This window comes from Phyllopteryx taeniolatus, chromosome 19 (assembly GCF_024500385.1).
Source record: "Phyllopteryx taeniolatus isolate TA_2022b chromosome 19, UOR_Ptae_1.2, whole genome shotgun sequence".
Taxonomy (NCBI): domain Eukaryota; kingdom Metazoa; phylum Chordata; class Actinopteri; order Syngnathiformes; family Syngnathidae; genus Phyllopteryx; species Phyllopteryx taeniolatus.
In genome coordinates, this window is record NC_084520.1 from 14,421,232 (window position 1) to 14,440,689 (window position 19,458).

At 42.9% G+C, this 19,458-nt stretch overlaps 1 protein-coding gene across 6 annotated transcripts in view; it reads left to right on the forward strand.

Moving 5' to 3' along the window:
- Nucleotides 1–19,458, forward strand: part of plce1 (phospholipase C, epsilon 1) — a 62,047-nt gene that overhangs the window by 28,129 nt on the left and 14,460 nt on the right. For all 6 annotated transcript variants that reach the window (XR_009785685.1, XM_061756306.1, XM_061756308.1 and 3 more), the window contains exons 8-27: nt 8,213–8,367; nt 8,448–8,615; nt 12,666–12,811; nt 12,891–13,038; nt 13,286–13,396; nt 13,470–13,579; nt 13,661–13,777; nt 15,534–15,662; nt 15,868–16,004; nt 16,215–16,321; nt 16,462–16,586; nt 16,847–16,991; nt 17,081–17,245; nt 17,413–17,527; nt 17,641–17,800; nt 17,879–18,001; nt 18,283–18,419; nt 18,492–18,730; nt 18,940–19,001; nt 19,083–19,248. Coding sequence is in view for 5 of the 6 variants with exons in the window: in XM_061756306.1 (XP_061612290.1) it covers nt 8,213–8,367; nt 8,448–8,615; nt 12,666–12,811; nt 12,891–13,038; nt 13,286–13,396; nt 13,470–13,579; nt 13,661–13,777; nt 15,534–15,662; nt 15,868–16,004; nt 16,215–16,321; nt 16,462–16,586; nt 16,847–16,991; nt 17,081–17,245; nt 17,413–17,527; nt 17,641–17,800; nt 17,879–18,001; nt 18,283–18,419; nt 18,492–18,730; nt 18,940–19,001; nt 19,083–19,248 (2,765 nt within the window). In the remaining variant the exon portion in view is untranslated. The remainder of the gene's footprint in view (nt 1–8,212; nt 8,368–8,447; nt 8,616–12,665; nt 12,812–12,890; nt 13,039–13,285; nt 13,397–13,469; nt 13,580–13,660; nt 13,778–15,533; nt 15,663–15,867; nt 16,005–16,214; nt 16,322–16,461; nt 16,587–16,846; nt 16,992–17,080; nt 17,246–17,412; nt 17,528–17,640; nt 17,801–17,878; nt 18,002–18,282; nt 18,420–18,491; nt 18,731–18,939; nt 19,002–19,082; nt 19,249–19,458) is intronic.

Sequence of the window (19,458 nt, forward strand, 5' to 3'; positions counted from 1 at the left end):
ACCATACTTGGTAATGGTTGTCCATTGGTTCTCACAACTAAACGGCCTTGTCGTTTTGTCTACTTTGTTTGATTAGGTCTTTTGTATACGGAGTGTCCTGATCATGCCGACTTGCTCGGAACAGACTCTCAGGAGGAATTGTGCCCCCCCCCCCCCCCCCCACCTTTCCCCCCGCCTTTTGCTTACACAATCAACAGCAAAATGTTGCATGAGTTTGAGTTTTTATGTCTTAATCTGATTAATCAATTAAAATCCAATCCAATCATTGGACAGAATTCTTAATAATCAATGAATCCATTACGGCCATCCCTCAACCCAAACCTTTCCACTTGTTGAGTAACTTTAGCATGCACACTTGAATTTCTTATATTGATTTTCTGCTTTTTTACATTGTGACCAATGCTTCCATTTGAAATTAGTTTGCCTTAGCGTAGAAACAATCCTCTTAACAATGATAGAAGACAATGCTGGCATAGGACTGATAAATGCATATATGATCTATATTAGGAGGCTAATAACTGTATATGAGTAGTGGTGATTTGGAGCCCTTGTAGTAAATCAGTCAGTTTATGTGAGCCTCATTTCCAACTGTTCTTGGGAATTTATGGCATAATCAAGATGATAATGTGCATCTTTTTTTGCAGGTCAGACGTTTATCATGCAGCAATTGTGCTTGCACTGACCAGCTGCAAAGAAAAATACTGGAAGTCTTGCTTTCAGCTCGGAAATGTAGCCAGAACGTAATTCATTGCCCAGCTTTGCCGTGATTAAACACAGTTGCTTTTCTTTGACTTTTAAAACATAAAAAGGTTAAAGTGTCCCCAGTAAATGTCATCTTAAACACAGAGCCTCAAGCATTGTGTGTGTGTGGTCTGTGTATACAGTTGTTGTTAAGATTAAACTTTTTTTTCTTTTTGGAAGTTGTTCATTTCCCTTGTCAATTTGGATATTTGAACACAAATAGTGGCGCAACACATACAGTATAGACAGATTATATAACAATACTCACATGCGGATACCGCGGACCCCTGCCATTAGCTGGGGAAAGGGACTGTGAAAACCCACTAATAATTTATGCCCATGATAATTGCACTGAAAAAAATAATGGGGGATATCCAGCTAATAAGTGTTTTGGGGTAGCCCCCCCCCCCCCCCCCCCAAAAATTTTTTTTTTCCTTTTTTTTAACAAAAAATAAAAAGATTGGAGGAAAAAAAATCCAACAATAGTAAATCTGCGGGTCGCAAACTGCGACTATGCGAGGGTCCGCTCTGCGAAGAGTGACTTGCATTACTGCAGCTTACTGAGGGGTTTTGACCGGCTACATGTATATTCATATATCTGTATTATACTGCCCCCAGGTGGTCAAGGCCCACACATCAGAACGAGCAACACGATGTCTATCAATGTGGAATTGGAATTGGGGTTGCACGTTGAGGAACATCGTCCTTAAACTGTTCGACTATTTTCTCACGCGCTTGTTCACAAAGAGGCGACCCTCGCCCCATCTTTGCTTGTGAATGACTGAGCAATTCAGGGAAACTCTTTTTCTACCCAATCATGGCACCCACCTGTTCCCAATGAGCCTGTTCACCGGTGGGATGTTCCAAACGGGTGTTTGATGAGCATTCCTCAACTTTCTCAGTCTTTTTTGCCTCCTGTCCCAGCTTTTTTGGAACGTGTTGCAGCCATAAAATTCTTTAAAAAAAAAAATTAAAAAAAAAAAGTGAATGATTATTTGCTAAAAACAATCAAGTTTATCAGTCTGGACATTCAATATCTTGTCTTTGTCGCGTATTCAATTAAATATAGGTGGAAGATGATTTGCAAATCATTCTGTTTTTATTTATGGTTAACACAACGTCCCAACGTCATTGGAATTGGGGTTGTTAATGGGAGTGGTTTGAGTCTCATTTCCTTGGTAACACAATTTACTGTGCTGCTGAAAAGGAAGTCAGTCGGGCTCCTATCCCTCCCCGAGCTCCATATTGCTCTCTTTACTTTTCTTGCCTCTGACTTTTTCTGTCCCCCCCTTCCGTCATCGTTGTACATTGTGTTGCCCGCCAGCCATTTAAGAGCCACTGACAGCCGATGTGGTGGGGAGTCAAAGTCGAGGGAAGTCTCAAGGATTGCATATTGTTTACTCAACCATACAATAGCTAAAAATATACATGTGAAAAGTCTTACGAATTTCCGTTATGCATCAGCTTATTTATTTCTTTGTGTTATCATAGTGATATGTCTGCAGTATTTTGAACAATTAAAATTTTCCACATATACGAATGAGTTAACCACTGTTAAAAGCAACATAAACCAGCCGGGCTTTTAAATTCCAATAACAAATTTGTCATGTGAAGGTGAGTGGTGTCTTTTTTTTGTTTTGTTTTAAATATTCTTCCATACAAGTTTAAAAAGAAGTTCACCACCGTTACTGGTAAAACTTGAGACACATATTATGCGTACTTCCACTTTCTTCACATAACTTTCCATTCATATTCTTATTCTCTTCTCCTGTTCTTCTTCTCTTAAAATCTTCTTGTGTGCCAAAGCCCAAGAAAGAGTCAAACACGTGTTTCAGTGGACATGCGTGGTAAATGAAAGAAACGGTCAAAAAATGAAATCATGTCGGGTGCAACGATTATAATCAGAGCCATTAGTCCCGATCAGCTCCAAAATAAAAGAAATTGTTCTCGGATCCGTACTTAATCCTGCTAAGTAACAAAATCAAGGTGGCGAAAACATAACTGTCTGAAAAATATCTATCGTGACGAGTTTGACTTTTTAACCTAAAGGGATTCACCTTGTCGTCTTACATGGGCTGCTAAAAGTTTGGAGCTAAACAACCAATGAAAAAAGGTTTTATAACATCATGTTTAACAACAAGTAACTCAATTGTGCACCGCAATTGTCCTTCAAAAAAGGTTGAACCGACTAGTCGACGCTCTGACTTCACCACTGCGCAATGACGATTATAGCTTGAAGTCGATTAATCGGCATTCACGTGCTTTGGCATTATTTAGCGAGTAGCGACCCTGTAGTTGTGTTACGTGAATTGGTGGGAGTTTTACAAGTTCCGAGCGCGAGGACGTGCAGGTATCTGAACGTGATTGGATGAACGAGCCAGGGGTGGGGCCGGTGCAATCCTGGACGCCGGGGGGGGGGAAAGTTAGCGAGCTCGTGTTTAGAGGCCAAATTGCACACAGCAAGTTGACTATCATCACCTTAGCGTACAATATAAAAAATTGTGAAGTCGTTCAACCCCTAGAACAGTAAAGTTTTAAAGACATAGAGATGTATACTGTACATGCAGCGTTATTTTGCATTAGATGTACCTGTTGCCTAACCTTTCTTTTGTGCGCGCTGATTCTTGGCAGCAGCGCAGTGTGATTGGTTATCTGCTTGGTGGAACTCTAGCACATGGCTGTGAAGTATGTATGGCGCGGGTGTGGGGTAAAGTGTGGGCGGGTTATGGTGGGGGGGGGGGGGGGGGGGGAGTGAGAGAGAGAGAGAGAGTGAATATAGGCAACATGTTAAGAGTGTTTACTGCTGAGGGGAAGGGGCGAGCGAGATCGAGTGAGCGAGAGACAGCCGCATTGCACAGGAGGAGATGAGTGCGAGAGAGCAGCTGCGGGAGAAACCGGAGCGCCGGCTGGAGCGCGCACGGGCGCAGCTCGCAAGGCCGCCTCGCCGCTGAAGTGTCAGCGCGGGAGGCGGAGCGGTCAGCTGCATCGGGCGGTCATGAAGCACTCAAATAGAAGCGACTTCAAGCTGTTCAGTAAGTCGAGCCGCTGTCGCAGTGGCTTCTCATGTTCATCTTTACTGCTTGCAGTATCTCGCATGAAAACGTCATTGTACTTTAAATCTGTGACTTAAATAACGAAATATTGATCCTATTTCTTAGCATGGTGCTTTTATTGTATAACGTCAGAAATGTGGGTATAGTGCGTATCCTTCAGTTTTTTTGTTTTGTTTTTTCCCCCCTTCTCTACCTTAGTCATAGTTTTGTGACAGGTGCTTATTTGTGTGCTCTTTGTGGCCAATTACCGTCAGGTGTGCTGGCGGAATTTACAGTTTCACTAAATTGGTCCGGAAATAATTTATTCACGACATGATCTTTCTTTTGTTCATTTATCTGTGCCAGTGACATATAGTGACGGGAAGAAGATAAAAGATTCTTCCATAAAAGGTAACAAACTGTTGCCATTCATACGACAAAATAATGGCTTTGTGTTCAACTAAACGGGGCAAGTTGGTACAGTGAGTAATTACATTTTTGCGTAAATTGAGACGTGATCCTCTTTATTTCACTACATGTACTTTTTGTAAAAATGTTGTGTTCTGTGAGATTTTCTTAACATAAAATGCCTTGACTGAACAGTTGGGAAACTGTCCGAAGTAAAAAAAAAAAAATAATAAATAAATAAATAAATAAAAAAGTTTTAATTCAATTAATAATTTTCCATTCAGCCAGCTCTACTCACTATCCTTACTGTTTTTCATTTTATTCTTTTTGTATTTACGCTTTAAGTGTTTTTCATGCAAATATTTACTGTAATTATGACTTTACCGCGGTGTTATCACAGGCTAGTGATAGACGGCAGCACATTCTGACAAATTCGGGTTATGTTGCTGTTGTAGGAACGTGACTGGTAAACGGAGCGCTTCCTGTATTTCCATTTCCATTAAACTCAATTTTTATATATTTAAATTGTAATCCAAAAAAATTGAAAAACCATATTAAAATATTTATTCTACTACATATATTTTTTTGTATTAATATTTTAATTTTTTAAATTTTTTGCTGTGTTGCCATGCACATTTCGACCTGTCGACACCAAAGCTAGATGTGCCAGCGTGCCATGCATTGCGGTGGCCGAGTGCCATTTGTGTCATGTTGACCCACACAACCAAGGCCACAAGGTCACAGTTTTATTTCGGCCTCAAGGATACAGTAACACAGTTCGTGGCTTAAAACAGTGCAACTAAAAATATCCCCCTTTTTAATTTTTTCCAAGCTACACAAAAATAAAGACGAAACGTTATTTATTTGAGTGTTTGTCTTCTAACTTTGTTTACAATGTGTTTATAGGTTTTTCACACGAATTTGTGTGTGCATTATGTGCGAGTCGACTCTTTTGATGTGCATGTGCGTGTTATCTTCCAAGCACTCGACAGTATACTTTGACAGATGAACGCGTGACGCAAGGAACTAGGTGTTCCAAAGACATTTCCCGGTACGGGAGTTACAACGGGGGTTGCGGTGGCCTTTTTCTGGGAAAACACAAATTTCCTTTGTGCGTCTTCCAAGTGAGACTAATCAATATGTCAGCAGCCTTTTTTTTTTGTTTTTTGTGCTTCACCTGTTTAGGTGGAAGTAAGTGGTTGTCATCAGCTCTGATTGTGTGTGTGCTGGATCTATGGTCTATGGACTACGGTCCATTGTTAGTTGATATCGAGTGGACGGTATTACTTGATACACTATGTGGACAAACGGGGGCGGAGCCAGGACATTTTCCGTGGTGCGGCCAATCCGTTTGGGCCATGAGTTTTCCAAACAAGCCGTACCCAAAAAGTAGTTAGTTTTACAATAAATACTAAACTATGAAAAGCAAAGCTGGGAGAGTCTCTGTCACCAAAATGCATGTGAGCTTTCACAACAAAAAAAAAAGTTTTTGGGTAGAAGCGACATCCAGCCGGCCGCCAAATAAAGTGTGTTTTACAATAATAGATAAGTATACTTAGAATTTTATATGGACCTGTGGATGACAAAGCGAAGCGTGGCGAGTCTCTGTCACGAAAATGCTCAAGTTTGATGACTGGAACCAACAGCCTCTGAAATATTCACACACTCTCCTGTATGTCAAATCTTGTTGCATGATTAAAAACACGAGCGGTCGCAGTTTTTCCGATGCAGCGAGTTGATTATGCGTGCGGCATGTTGAAGGGTCACATGGTGATTTTCTTAAACATGAGCACGTTAACTAAGTAGGATGTTCGGATTTCGAGATGTGTCCATTTTAATGCGTGTGTGCACGTGACAAGCCGCGATGCATAAACATCACGTTTATTCTCTGTTCTTCACAGCGGGAGGGCTCGCACTTCCTGTGCGAAAAGGTCAAGGGTGCGCCTTTGAGTAAATACAAATGTTGACTTGCATTTTTATTCATTAGGTGTAATAAGTACAGCCACATCTTTGACGCAATACAACAATACTGTATGTATTAGTGCGTTTCATCCTTTCCGCCGAGCCTCTTGAGTGTTTTGTCACTGTCTTGGCTGAGACCTTTGATTGTCCCCTGAAGCATAGAATGAATAAATGAATGAATGGTCATGAAATTCATATTGCTACTTTAAGGCGGCCTCTTTTTTCCCCCTCCAAATCAAAAAGGCTTGCTGTTTGTGAGAGGTGTGACAAAGGGATGAGAGACAAATGATTGGTTCAACAGTGAAACCAGTGAAGGACCCTAAAAGTGGTACAATTTGGAGTTCAACCGACATTTTTGCGGAAAAATATACCTTAAAAGTCAAACGAAAAGTCAGACGTTTTAAAAGAATTTTACTACCTAGTGGTAACTTCTTAGACATGACAAACATCGTTCAAAAGTGTGATATTATTTAATTAAGTTGGTCAAAAAAAAGTGCTGTTTTTTAAATCATATTTTAATTGGATTATACATTTACTTTGTTTGTAATCATTCATGACGTCTTTCCTGCGCTACTGTTCCCTGCTTTTCTCACCTTATTCTAACACACACACACATTCTTGCAAAACCTGTGTTTAATCATCCACAAATCAAATATTGAGAGTGGGCAAATTCGGTTTCCCTGGGAGCAGCGCCTCTGCCGTTGCCATGGCGACTTGTCGTATCATGGGTTACCGGGAGCACATCCGCAAGCGTGCCTGTATTGTGATTATGAATACTATATTGATGTGTGCGTCTGTGCGCTGACAATGACCAGAAGGCGGTGCGCGTCGTTTGTTTGGCCGTCCATCTTTTCGATGCGCATCTCATTGCTTAGCCGTGAAAGCGGCAAATTTGCGAATTTGAATAAAAACAATGAACTTGCACTGGGGGACAATCCTGTGATCATCTGTTTGTAATGGACGACTGATGTTGATGTGGCTCTCATCCCATCGGCGTGCACGTCACAAACCGTGAAGAAATAAGCTGTGAATGCGTGTGTCTGACATGCATGTGTATGCGGGCGCACATTCGTGTGTGTGTATAAGTAAGCGGACTATTGGACCTGACTTAGTTATTGAATTATGAAACTTGATTTTTATAATGATGAGGTGTTATTGTAAGTCATACATAGATTAAAAAAAATAATAATAATTGAACAAATGTACTATGTGTATGCAGGGTCAAAAGATAGATTTGAATTGAACTTGCATCACAGTTATTATTACATTTGCTTATTGCTGTTGAATTAAAAACATCTCTCCAATTTTCTCTTAGCCTAAACAATTTTTTTTTTGCTGTATTCAGTGGATAATCTAAAAAAAAAATACAAAAGAGTGTGTAGTTATTTTTAAATGTGTTCTTCATTAACAGTTCTTCCAAAACAAAAATACTTCAGGCTGTTTATTGACACTTTCAGTTGGTTGCTGTCAAACAAAACAAAACAAATAGAATTAGATGTTGTATATTAGGACGAAAAAAAACCAGCATAACTTTGCTTTAGTTAAGTCACAGTCCTTCAAGCAACGGATTTTTAATCACAAACGGTGGAGCAACACATGTAGACAGCTAAGCATATATTCTTAATCCTCTGCGAAGAATGACTAATATTACTGCGGCATACTGAGGATTTTTTTTTATGTGTATGTCTGTATTATACTACTGCCCTCAGGAGGCCAAGGTGCACACGTGCCGACTGGAGCAGCACAATGTCCATTGAATGGAAGCAAAAAAATGTGGCAAAAACTGTTGAATTGTTTCTATTCTTTAAATGATGTCATTACTGTATCTTTTTACAAAGTACAAGACTATAAAGTGCTGTTTTTCTCATTTAAAAAGCAAAACGATTTAATTGGGGCGTGGCATTTGTTATAGCAGAGGTCACCTGCAGGATTTGAAGCGTAGACATGATGTTTAAGCAGTCACCGCTCTTTCCAAAGCAGCTTTTCCAGACAACCAACAAGCGCTTTTTTTTGGCTTTCCTTAATGTCCAATCTTGTCTTACCTTGCGTTTCCCGCTGCCCCCCCGCAGAGCGTCAGCTGGCCAACAGCATGACCAGCGGCGGCGCCCTTCCCGCCAGCGTGAGCGGCATCAGCAAGGAGCTGGCCGAGCTGCGACACCTCATGCAGTTCCCCGAGGAGATCGCCTGCATCCTCACCGAGCAGGAGCAGCAGCTCTACCAGCGGGTGCGACGACGTGACGCGCTCACTAAAACCATTTCTGACGCTTACAATCGTCTCGTCTTTTTTTGTTCTTTCCGGTCCAGGTGTTTCCCTTGGACTACCTGTGCTTTCTGATGCGAGACCTAAGCAGTCCGGAGAGTCAAACCAGACGGCACCCCAACCTCAAGGCCTCGCTGTCGGCCCCCGACACGCCCACCCAGACGGCGCAGCGCAGTAATGCTGTGGAGGACCTAGTGGCGCGGTTCAATGAGGTCAGCTGCTCATGAGTCGTGAATGGATAGATGCAAAACAAACATCAGCGCGAAGAAATTTAAAGCTAATTTGGTTAAAGGTCACGTTAATGGCGGATACGTTTTGAAATGATTTATTTTGGTCTCATTTTTTTTTTCTGTGGAAATTATCGACTACCATTGGCTGAAAACTTGCCTAGTTGCATTTTTTCTTTTTTTTTGTGTGTGCTGTTTCTATGAAGTGGTGATTTGGTGCCAACGCCTTGGCTAATAGGAAAGTAGTAATTGGTGTTAAGGGAACTATGTTGAAGTGATACACAACAGTGGAAATTACGGAGATGCTGCCCATGTGCATGTACACACACTAATTACAGTATGTTTAAGTGATACATCTCAACTGGGAGACACACTTTGTATGTCGGGGAGTCGCAAGATTTAGCCTGGGTTGTTATGGAGAGTCTTTGCCGCAAGTACACATGCATTTAGGGTGTATTTTCCTTCCAAAATCAAATTGTTCGTAAGCCATTTATTTATTTTTTTAACAGTAAAAAAATTTGTTTTTTTAAATGCTCGTGTTTTTGAATTATGATACACCCAACGTGTACAGGATACAACATAAACAAGTGGAGGAGTTAATAGCAGTCTTCAAATTTGGAGTAATAGTTTCATGGCGTGACTCAGCACCGACTCTGAACATTTGCTCGTCTCTCCGGGCAGCCATCTGCGACAGTCAAGAGCGTTTTGCCGTAGACTGAGATCTTGTAAAGATGTTCCCCCTTACCTGCATTCATCCTGTTTGTGTGTCATTCCCAACTAATAGCCTCGTGGCCCAAGCGCACACCGTGTACACCAGCGAGGAGGTGTGAGTCGGCTAAGGCGCACAATCTTTCGCAGTGTCCGGCGAGTGACTCTTAGAATAAACACTGGGGATTTGGGGAGTGTGTGTGTGTGTGTGTGTGTGTGTGTGGGGGGGGGGGGGGGGGGGAAGCGCAAATGAGGAAGTGAGGGAGAGGCTGATAGGCAATGATGTCACCTTGCGTGCCTCTGACATCAGCTGCTTTTCATTTACGGCTCCAGGAGACACACGAAAAACACACAATCCCCCATATGTGCATTGTGTACGTCCATATATGGGCAAAACTGGGGATGGCGTTAATGATGCAACCAAATAAGTGTTGTTGTCAAGGATCATATTCTGAGAAGAATGACATGACCATATCAAATCGTCTTTCCCATTGAAATTATTATCATTGCCATTCATCCATTCACGCCGCCCGAAAAAAGCAGTGTTTTATCACTTTATAATATCGTACTTGAATGTACAGCAGACATTTGCGTATAACGAATTCAAACGGTTAATTGCCAAATATTTTGCTTCAATTCAGTGTACATTGTGCCGCTCTGGTGTGCACCGCTTGGCCACCTGGGGGCAGTATAATAGAGACATAGAGACACACAGGAAGAGGAATTTCACAACTGATTCATTACGTTGCAGTAATAGCAGTCATTTTCCGCAAAAGATAAATAATGCATACCTGTGAGTACCAGTTATGACAATGGAGAGCGAGAGAGCCGTAGTTGTCGTCAGACGACATTAAGTTTGCTCGAGAGAATGTTGAACCTTGTGACCTTTCTTTGCCTTGGTTCCGACACGCTGGACGTACTGCTATTTGGAATAACGGCTCGTTAAATTGCGTACGTATGACAAACGGAGCCGGAACCAGACAGCCGTGAGCGAGGACGAAACGAGTCGTAAACGGTGTCAAACAGTCTTAAATCGCATGGGCTATAAAAACCGAGTTACCTGTACGAGTGGGAATACATCTCCACAGGTACTAATTGTTCCAAAAATCTGATTCCCCTACAAAACTGCTACTTAACAGGATCTGCTGTTTTTTTGTTTGTTTTTGTCCCCCCCACTGCAGCGTTTATATTGTGAGCATTTGTAGTTTTTTTGTCTGCACTGTTTGGCCCCGACAGGCTCAGCGTGTGCTCATGCATCAAGTTTGTAATAGCGCCTTGTCATCAACGGTTACGCAATACGCGCCGCATCAAGGAGAGGCCGACCCTCATAGCTCAACTAATAACAGACGGCGACAGACACACAAACTTCAAAGTGACGGGGGATCAGTGTGTGTGTGTGTGAGGAAAGTGTCCCTTTTCCAAACATCGGGTGTCCCGCTCTGTATTACTTACTTACTCCCCCAGTCATCTCGATCTGATTGGCACGGTGCGGGTATACTTCCCTTCCGATATACGGAACGACAGAGGAGTTGCCAGTTGGAGAAAAGGCGTCGGCAGTTGGTCAGAAGAGTTGAGATGCCGTGCCCTCCTCCTCCCCCGGGTCACGCATGCCGGGAAGCTGCAGACGTACCGCCCACTTCTCAGGAAACATACATAGCATATTATAGCCGATATGCGTACAGTGTTGCTGAGTTAAGTGATTCCCGGCCATGTCCGTCTCCTTTTAATCGTTTCTTAAAATTAATACTTATTTCCTACTTCTAATGTATCTTTGTTAATCTTTCTATGCCAGCTAGAATCTTGCTGCTGTACTTTATACTGCAACGTCGTTGAGAGTAAATCACCAGTGCTCAATGGATTCAATAATGACAAGCAATGCCTTTTTTTATATATATATATTTTTTTTAAATTATTATTAACACAAATGTATGTCATTTTAGTGGCTGTTTTACTGTGTATGTTTAGGCCACCAAATTCATTTGATGTTGGTAGATTTAGTTCACAGTTAATTGACACCTAATTGAAGTTTGATGTTTGCGTATTCGTCAGCTGGAGTAAATATAGCCGAGAGCGAGTTCAAGGGGACCGTTTGGAGAAGGATTAGGATCTTCGCGGTAAAAACATCGCTGGCCTTTAAGGCTCCGTGCACGCTCCGCGTCTGCCGCACGTGCCGCCCGCCGTGGCAAAGGAAAGGGGGCGAATGTGAAAAGCCGAAATGTGATTTGGGAATTTGACTTCATCGCAAGGAGGTTGTCTGCATTTTACATAACAATGATGACGTTCATGATTCTGAATGATCCACGTTCAATCCTGCAAGATATATATTCAAATACACTATTTACAAAAAGTATAGAATATTCGGCTTTTGGGTCAAATGTCAGGATGAACCTAAAATGCCAACAGAGAGACTGGAAGAGTAACAGAAAGGCCTAGGAATTGACGTCCTTGGATATTTATTTGTGGATTTCTTTTTGTTTGTTACTGGGTCAGTGTTGTGTTCATGCTCAATGTGTCATATCGACTGGTGATGAGAAACCTCATCTGAGCTCATCTCTGTGTGTGTGTGTGCATATTTTTGTGTCTCTTCATTTTGCCCCCTTTGAAGTGAGGCTGCCAACGGGCGTGTTACATAACGGGTAATAGATATCCATGCATGTCAGGGGGTTAGCAAGTTCTTTGTGTGCGTTCGTGTGCATACATTCATGAGGTTCTAATGCACTGAGACACGAGAGACCGAGAACCAGCCAGATTGATAGCTGATAGTTTTGCTGTGTGTGTGTGTGTGTGTGTGTGTGTGTGTGATACACAGCTGTGCTGTCATTGTGTCTTTCGAGAGTTCCTGAGGTTAGTCAGTGCGGTGCGGCTGATAAATATGATGTCATGTTTTCATACGTGATGTATGCGTAGTTCCCAGGCTGGAATTTAGGGGCCCGGGAAGCCTTCTCGCTGGTCTTTAACAGGCCTAAAAGTTTTTGGGTTGTTGTTTTTTTTTAAAATCATAGATAACGGAAAATAAAACCAACACATGAAATATTTGCGGGTAACACATGTCACAGTTTTATTTGGATCACATTCAAACGTTGTGTGTTTGTGATTGTTGACACAGATTTCAGCATTGTCCAAAAATGGTATCGCTTTGCTCGTTTTCTACAAGTTATGACATTCCCCCCAAAGATGCCATTATTATGATTACAACCGGATTGTTTTGTTGAGCAACTTCATGGATGCGGTTGTCTTTTATTGATTGATTTTATTTAATGTCACTAGCTGTTAATACGAGTTGTCAACTGTCTTGTATTCACGTGTCTACGGTGTACCTCCACACAGGTGAGTTCATGGGTCACATGGCTGGTGCTGACTGCCAGCTCTATGGAGGAGAAGAGAGACGTTTTCTCCTATTTGGTCCACGTGGCGAAGTGCTGTTGGAACATGGGCAACTACAACGGCGTCATGGAGTTCCTGGCAGGACTCAGGTTGGATGCAACACACACATTAGACACACCCGCAGTAGTTGCGCCGAACGCGGACGTCTTCTGTTTTTCCCGCATACAGGTCCCGCAAGGTGCTGAAGATGTGGCAGTTCATGGACCAGTCCGACATCGAGACCATGAGAAGCCTGAAGGACGCTATGGCGCAGCACGAGTCCTCCTCAGAGTACAAGAAGGTTGTCACCAGAGCACTCAATATCCCAGGATGCAAAGTGAGTGGACTATATTGCTGTCTTATTCTGTACGATGAACCCCTGCCTATTTGCGGGTAAAAAAAAAAAAAAATGTTGTATTTATACTACCCTGACAAGTGCAAGTTATCTAAAAAGTTACTTAAAAACTAAATGTAACTTAGCAAATGTAGCGCATTACTCACCAACTCTGTCCCCATCCCCCGCGAGTGGCTTCGGTTTACTTGTATTTATTTGCACCAAGCAAACGTTTCCTCTCTAAACACAGGTGGTGCCTTTCTGCGGCGTGTTCCTGAAGGAGCTTAGTGACGCGTTAGACGGCACAGCAAGCATCATCAGTCTTAAAACGCCCGTGGATAACGCCGACGACTCACTGGAGGTACACGATAACCACACACACGCGCGTCTCATTTAGATTTTGGCGGCGCTAAAGTTCTCAGCTTTTTTTCCAGTTTCTCTCCGACTACAGCGGCCAACACAACTTCCTGTCCCGCGCCGGCACAGACGGTCTTCACGTCCCGGAGAAAGAAGCCACCGTCAGCAACATCCTGCAGATTATTAGGTACATCCTGAAATGGATCGTTCAACTTTATTCTTGTATGGTCTGGATTGTTATTAACAGCCGTCCGTCTTGATTTCCTAGATCATGCAATCGCAGTTTGGAGGCAGAAGATCCCGACGAGGCCTCCACCAGTCTGTCTTCTTCTGGCCCAGCTCCGGCATCCAGAAACAACTCCCTCAGGGACCGCAGCCGCTATCAGTCAGTATTTGAGTGATGTTTTATCCTTTTTTTGCAGCAGCAGCAGCAGCATGTGATCAAAGCATATTGTAAAGATTTCGGCCATACGAGTGCGAGCCTATCCCGTGACCCTAACCCTGGTGGCAGTGGACTCTACTTAATTCACTTCACAACACATAGGCAGTAAACATTTTTTTTCAAAAAAAAGTGTCTCATGCCACTCCCAGTTTAAGTTTGTCAAACTAAAGATCAAACAAAGAGAATTACACATTGTGTGTTTAAAACAACCACATACCTTTGCCTGAAAGTCTGCTGGTTTAATCCTAACGCATAATGGGAAATGCCATAGGCGGGCTAACAAATAGCTTCCATGTGTGGCGTTGTTATATCGGCTATTTGAGCACACATGGTTGAGCAGCACCTGTAGACAGACAATATAACAAATAGTGAGTATTTAAGTCATATATTATTTATTCTCTACAAAAAAATATTACTGCAGTTTACGGAGTCATTTACAGTAGTTACATAACTCGTCTTTGTTAGTGTCTGCATAACTGTATTACACTGACCCCTGGTGGCCATGTCACACACACCAGAAGGAGGCACAATTATGATTAATTCTTTACATTCTATTTGATTTTATTTCTGTAAAGTACAATATTATCGTATCGCAAAGAAACCACTGTATTTTATATCTTCGTTGAATTCTTCACACTGCATTTCCTCAAATTGTGTTGGCCAGAATTAGGGAGTGATTTCAAAATGCATTTGTACAAATAAACTAAAGAATATCTTATCCTTAAGAGGCTCTTGGTGCAATTTGCAGTTGAGAAAATGTCGCTGGCCACTATTAGAGGAAGTGCAGTATTTACACATAATGTCAAGTCAGTTATGATGTTTGTGTGAGTGACTCCAGGTTAGTCTCCAAATGTAAAACACGCAATGATGATGATGATGGTTTTGGCAAAAATATAGCAGGTTGGTTATGAGAGCTGAAGAAGTTCTGGTGTGGACGAAAATAAAGCCAGCAGGTTCGTTTCCTGTCAGGGCAGGAAGGAGCAGAGTTCTGCTACTTTTCAGTGCACCGATGGCACGCAGCTGATGACACCGGCTGGAATTTGGACACAATTCCCGAGTGTGGCCTGTGGTCTTTCTGCAAAGGACGCCTGCTTTATCTTCACTGCTTCTGGATGGTTTTCTTTGACACTGAGTAATTGTTTATATTTGAGCACAGGATAACAAGTGCGCTCGAGTTTTATTTCTTTTCCTGTGTTATCAAGAGTTCCTCGTTATGATGATGATTATTTTTTTTTTTACACACTCCTCAAATCATCTCATTTGTTCTTACAATCCCAGTTCCCAATCATTGACACAGAACGCTTCAATCCAAGATGAAAATCGTTTTTTTTGTTACAATGTGTAATTTGTTTGGGAAAAAATGAAATAACATGGAAACAGTGCGTAGACGACGGCTAATGTTGCCCTTGTGGGCCTTTTTTTTTTTTTGCTCATTGTGCTTCATTCCCATAAGTCAGCGGCCACAAGTCTTGGCCGTCCTGCACAATCTAATAAGTTTCAGTAGTGCGCCTTTACAAAAATGCAGAGTTTAGATTTAAAGGGACAGATTTCACTTTTTTTGCTTCACTTCACTAACATCCCCCCAGTGTCGGTCAAACCGCTTAAATGCGCCTGCTAAAATGTGCTTTTAGGAGCGACGCATTCACTTTGCCGTGTTTTCTCCGAACGTCTCTCCATTTCCCTGTACTCCCATTTTCAGGTTAATGGTGGGGTACCTGTCCGATTCTGAAGGCGATCTGTCGTCTGAGCCCGCGGCGAACGAGATGGAGTTCCGGGGCACCGAAGAGACGCACAAAGCTTTTTGCCACGGCACTGAGCTCATTCCCTGGTAAGAGATGAGCTCCATTAAGCAAAGGATGGAGGGGGAAAAAAAAGATATGCATCAAGAAAAAAAAAAAAACCCATCTCGAATAGAAAGTACTCACAGTCACACAAGTGCTATAAATATCATCTTGACTGCTGTCCAAACACTCGCACGCAGATGCATGGATAAGATGACGCACAATTCAACATTTTTCCTTTTTTATTTTAAGGTACGTGTTGTCCCTGCAACCAGATGTTCACCAGTTCCTGCTGCAGGGAGCCACCGTCATCCACTACGACCCGGACAGCCACCTGACGGCCCGCTGCCTGCTCAGACTTCAGCCTGACAACACCACGCTCACTTGGGGTGATTATGATCAACGCTGTATCGCTTTGTCAACATCGCAATGGTCTACAACATTTTAATAAAAGTTTTATTTCATTGTGTAAAATAACTCTATTCCTGCAATGACCTTTTCCCCATTTTGTTTAGGGTCCATATTTAACTGGTTGTAAATAGGAAACTGTGGCCAGTGTCAATTTCCTGTGGGAAAAACATGTTGTAAATGTATGGCAGGTAAGCCTGAGAGTGGAGGGATCTCCCCCACGGAGCAACCACAGGGATTGGGCCAGACTGCGGTTGCGGGACTGGCAGAAGGTCTGCTGGACATCAGAGTGCTGAAGGTTTGTGTCTCGAAAATCCACATCATTGTATCTTTTTATTTTAATTTTTTTTTTTTTTTTTTATGCATGACTTGAAATATATATATATTTAATGGCAAATAAGACTGCGATCCTAAATTTGTACGCGTCTGCACTTACAGGCTGTGTTCCTGGGTCACCAGGGAGTGGACGTCCACACGGTTTGTTTGCAGAACAAACTGAGCCAGCTGACAGTCGAGGAGAACGGCCTCAGCCTCCTCTACGGCCTCAGTACCACCGACAACAGGTCCACTACCTGCTTAGTTAGATAACTCTACATTTTATTTAATATATTGAAAAAGACATATTTGATGTGCGATTCTTTTTCTTTTAAAACATTTTGTACTGATTTTTTTTTTTTTAACACAACAAATATTCCCCAGGGTGAATAAAATATTCTTGCAATTTTGCAACACTGCTCCACTTTTTGAAGTGTTCCAGTGACTTTTGCGTGACCTCGTATATATTGCATACTGATATTTTCACCCGTCACACCGCATCCGACAGACTGCTGCACTTGGTGGCCCCCGACTACACTGCGCAAATGCTCTACAAGGGTCTGTCAGAGTTGGTGAACGCAACCAGGAAGCTGAAGAAGTTTCCGGACCAGCGTTTGCAGTGGCTCAGGAGGCAGTACGTCAGTCTGTATCAGGTACACGTATGATATTTTTGTGTATCCGTGCAAACCGACTCGATATGTTCCGGCGCCTTGACCTCTGTTCTTCTTTTGACCCGTGCCAGGAGGAGGGTCGATATGAAGGCCCGACGCTGGCCCAGGCCATTGAGCTGTTTGGTGGGCGCAGGTGGAACATGGGCGCGAGCGGAGGGGATAAATCGGGGGCCCCCAAGAGCAGCCCTCTGGGGATCAATGAAAAGACCAAGAAGAAGAAGAAGGCCCTTGTTAGGGTCAGCACTCCTCTTTTAATATTAAGTATCGATCAAAACCGAGCATTTGTTGTGAGTTTTTAAAATCGAATGGTCAAATAGTGGTTGTATGGTTTCAAATGTTTGAAGGTCTTTATTGATGGATATTTAGCATTTTTTGTTTTTCTTACTTGTTTGTTTGAATGCAGGGAGACAGTGGGGATGCCACTGATGACGAGATGGTTTCCAGGAAAACACGAAGCTGTAAAGAGGGATTTTATCGGAACGGACCAGAGTCGGACAGCATAGACCAAGAAGATCCAGGTGACCTTCATATCTGCCGAATTTTAAACTGAAGGTTGACCTTTGACGTTGAAAGGCCTCACCCAGCACAATGTATAATTTTGTTTCACCTCGATGGTTTTCATCGTCTTTAGATGACGGCTTTCCCGGCCCGTTCTCCCTCCCCTCCAAAGGAAGTCCTGGATTGCTCGCCTCTTCCTCCTCCTCTTCCTCTTCCTCCAGTATGGCCAGCTCCAACCAATCCCGCCCACAATCCTCTCCAATCCTTTCAGGCACTACCAAGGCTCAGTCAGGGTACGTTGATATGCAGTCAGTCACAGAGCAACTTTAAGCTTTTTCTAATTCTATGTTCTCTCTTTTTTTGGCTCGAAGGGCGTGGAGCAGCAGGTCATGGCACGGTCGCGGCAAAGGCTGTTTCAAAGGCTTCCAGAACCTCATAATCTCTGACAGCACCATGAGCTTCGTTGAGTTTGTGGAACTCTTCAAGTCGTTCAGGTACACACTTGAATTTTTACAGTCGGATCGTTCATACCGCACTTGAAGCACGTCAGCCATTTTTGCTTGTTGCTCCTTTGTACCGGGTATGCATCGATTATTACGTATAGATGCACATCTAACGAGGTTCAATACAAGAATTGTGTAAAAAAAATAAATATATATATATATATGTATATATATATATATTCCCCAGTGAACCCTTATAATAACCCCATATTAAAAACACACGTACTTTAATAATAATTTTAGAATAAACAGTGTGATGTGTGTTCTGCTAGTATCCGGAGCAGGAAGGACCTGAAGGAGCTTTTCGACACATTCGCCGTCCCTTGCAGTCGTTCCGCTCCAGAGTCGGCTCCTCTCTACACCAGCCTGAAGATTGATGACAGGGACGCGGGGCTCCAACCAGACCTTGGTACTCACAGCGAGCATTCCCACCCACACTCTTCTTAGCTCCCTCGTACAACTCTCCCTTTCTCCTCTGCAGACCTTCTGACTCGAAACGGATCAGACCTCGACCTGTTCATCCGGACCAGGCGGCAGATGTCGGACAACCATAAGCAGATCTCGGACGCCATCGCCGCCGCCAGCATCGTGACCAACGGGACGGGCGTGGAGAACTCGTCGCTGGGCGTTTTGGGCTTGGCCATCCCTCAGTTAAACGACTTCCTGGTCAACTGTCAGAGGGAGCACCTGAGCTACGACGACATTCTCAGCATTATACAGGTGAGGACTGCTTGCGTGAATGCATCCTCTGATGTCAAGCTCAATTTTCAGATTGGTTCAGACATGGAACGGGTGACTGGGACGAGGTATAGCCCAGTATTGATTAGGAGATGGAACGGATAAATGAATGGGTTGCGGCTGAAAGAAACCTCAGACGGAAGGAAGGAAGGTGGTGATCGATTATGCTGATGAATGGTTTTGCATTGCAGACATTTGAGCCTTCATCAAACATGAGGCTAATGGGCTGGATGTCATTCGAAGGCTTCGCGAGGTACATTTGTTGCAAAGACACTCCGTCTTCAACCCAATAAATAGCATGTCAATGGAAGTTCAAAGTTCTCTTCTCTACCAGGTACCTCATGGACAAGGAGAACTTCGCCTGCCGTAACGACGAATCCCAGATGAATCCCGCGGAGCTCCAGTACCCTCTGTCCTACTACTACATCGAATCGTCTCACAACACTTACCTGACGGGACACCAGCTCAAAGGAGAGTCCTCTGTCGAGCTTTACAGTCAGGTCAGTGGAGGAGAACATTTTGCTTACAATGCATATTTTTTCATATTGATGTTCAATGTACGGCGTAACTCATTCACAGTACAGTGAATTAATTGTCTATTTGCTGGTTTATTTATTTATTTATTTTCCAGTTGAGGAGTTTCATTGAGACAAAATCAGTAGCGTGTTGCCATCTCGTGGCATCTATAGGCAATCACAGACCGAATCAAT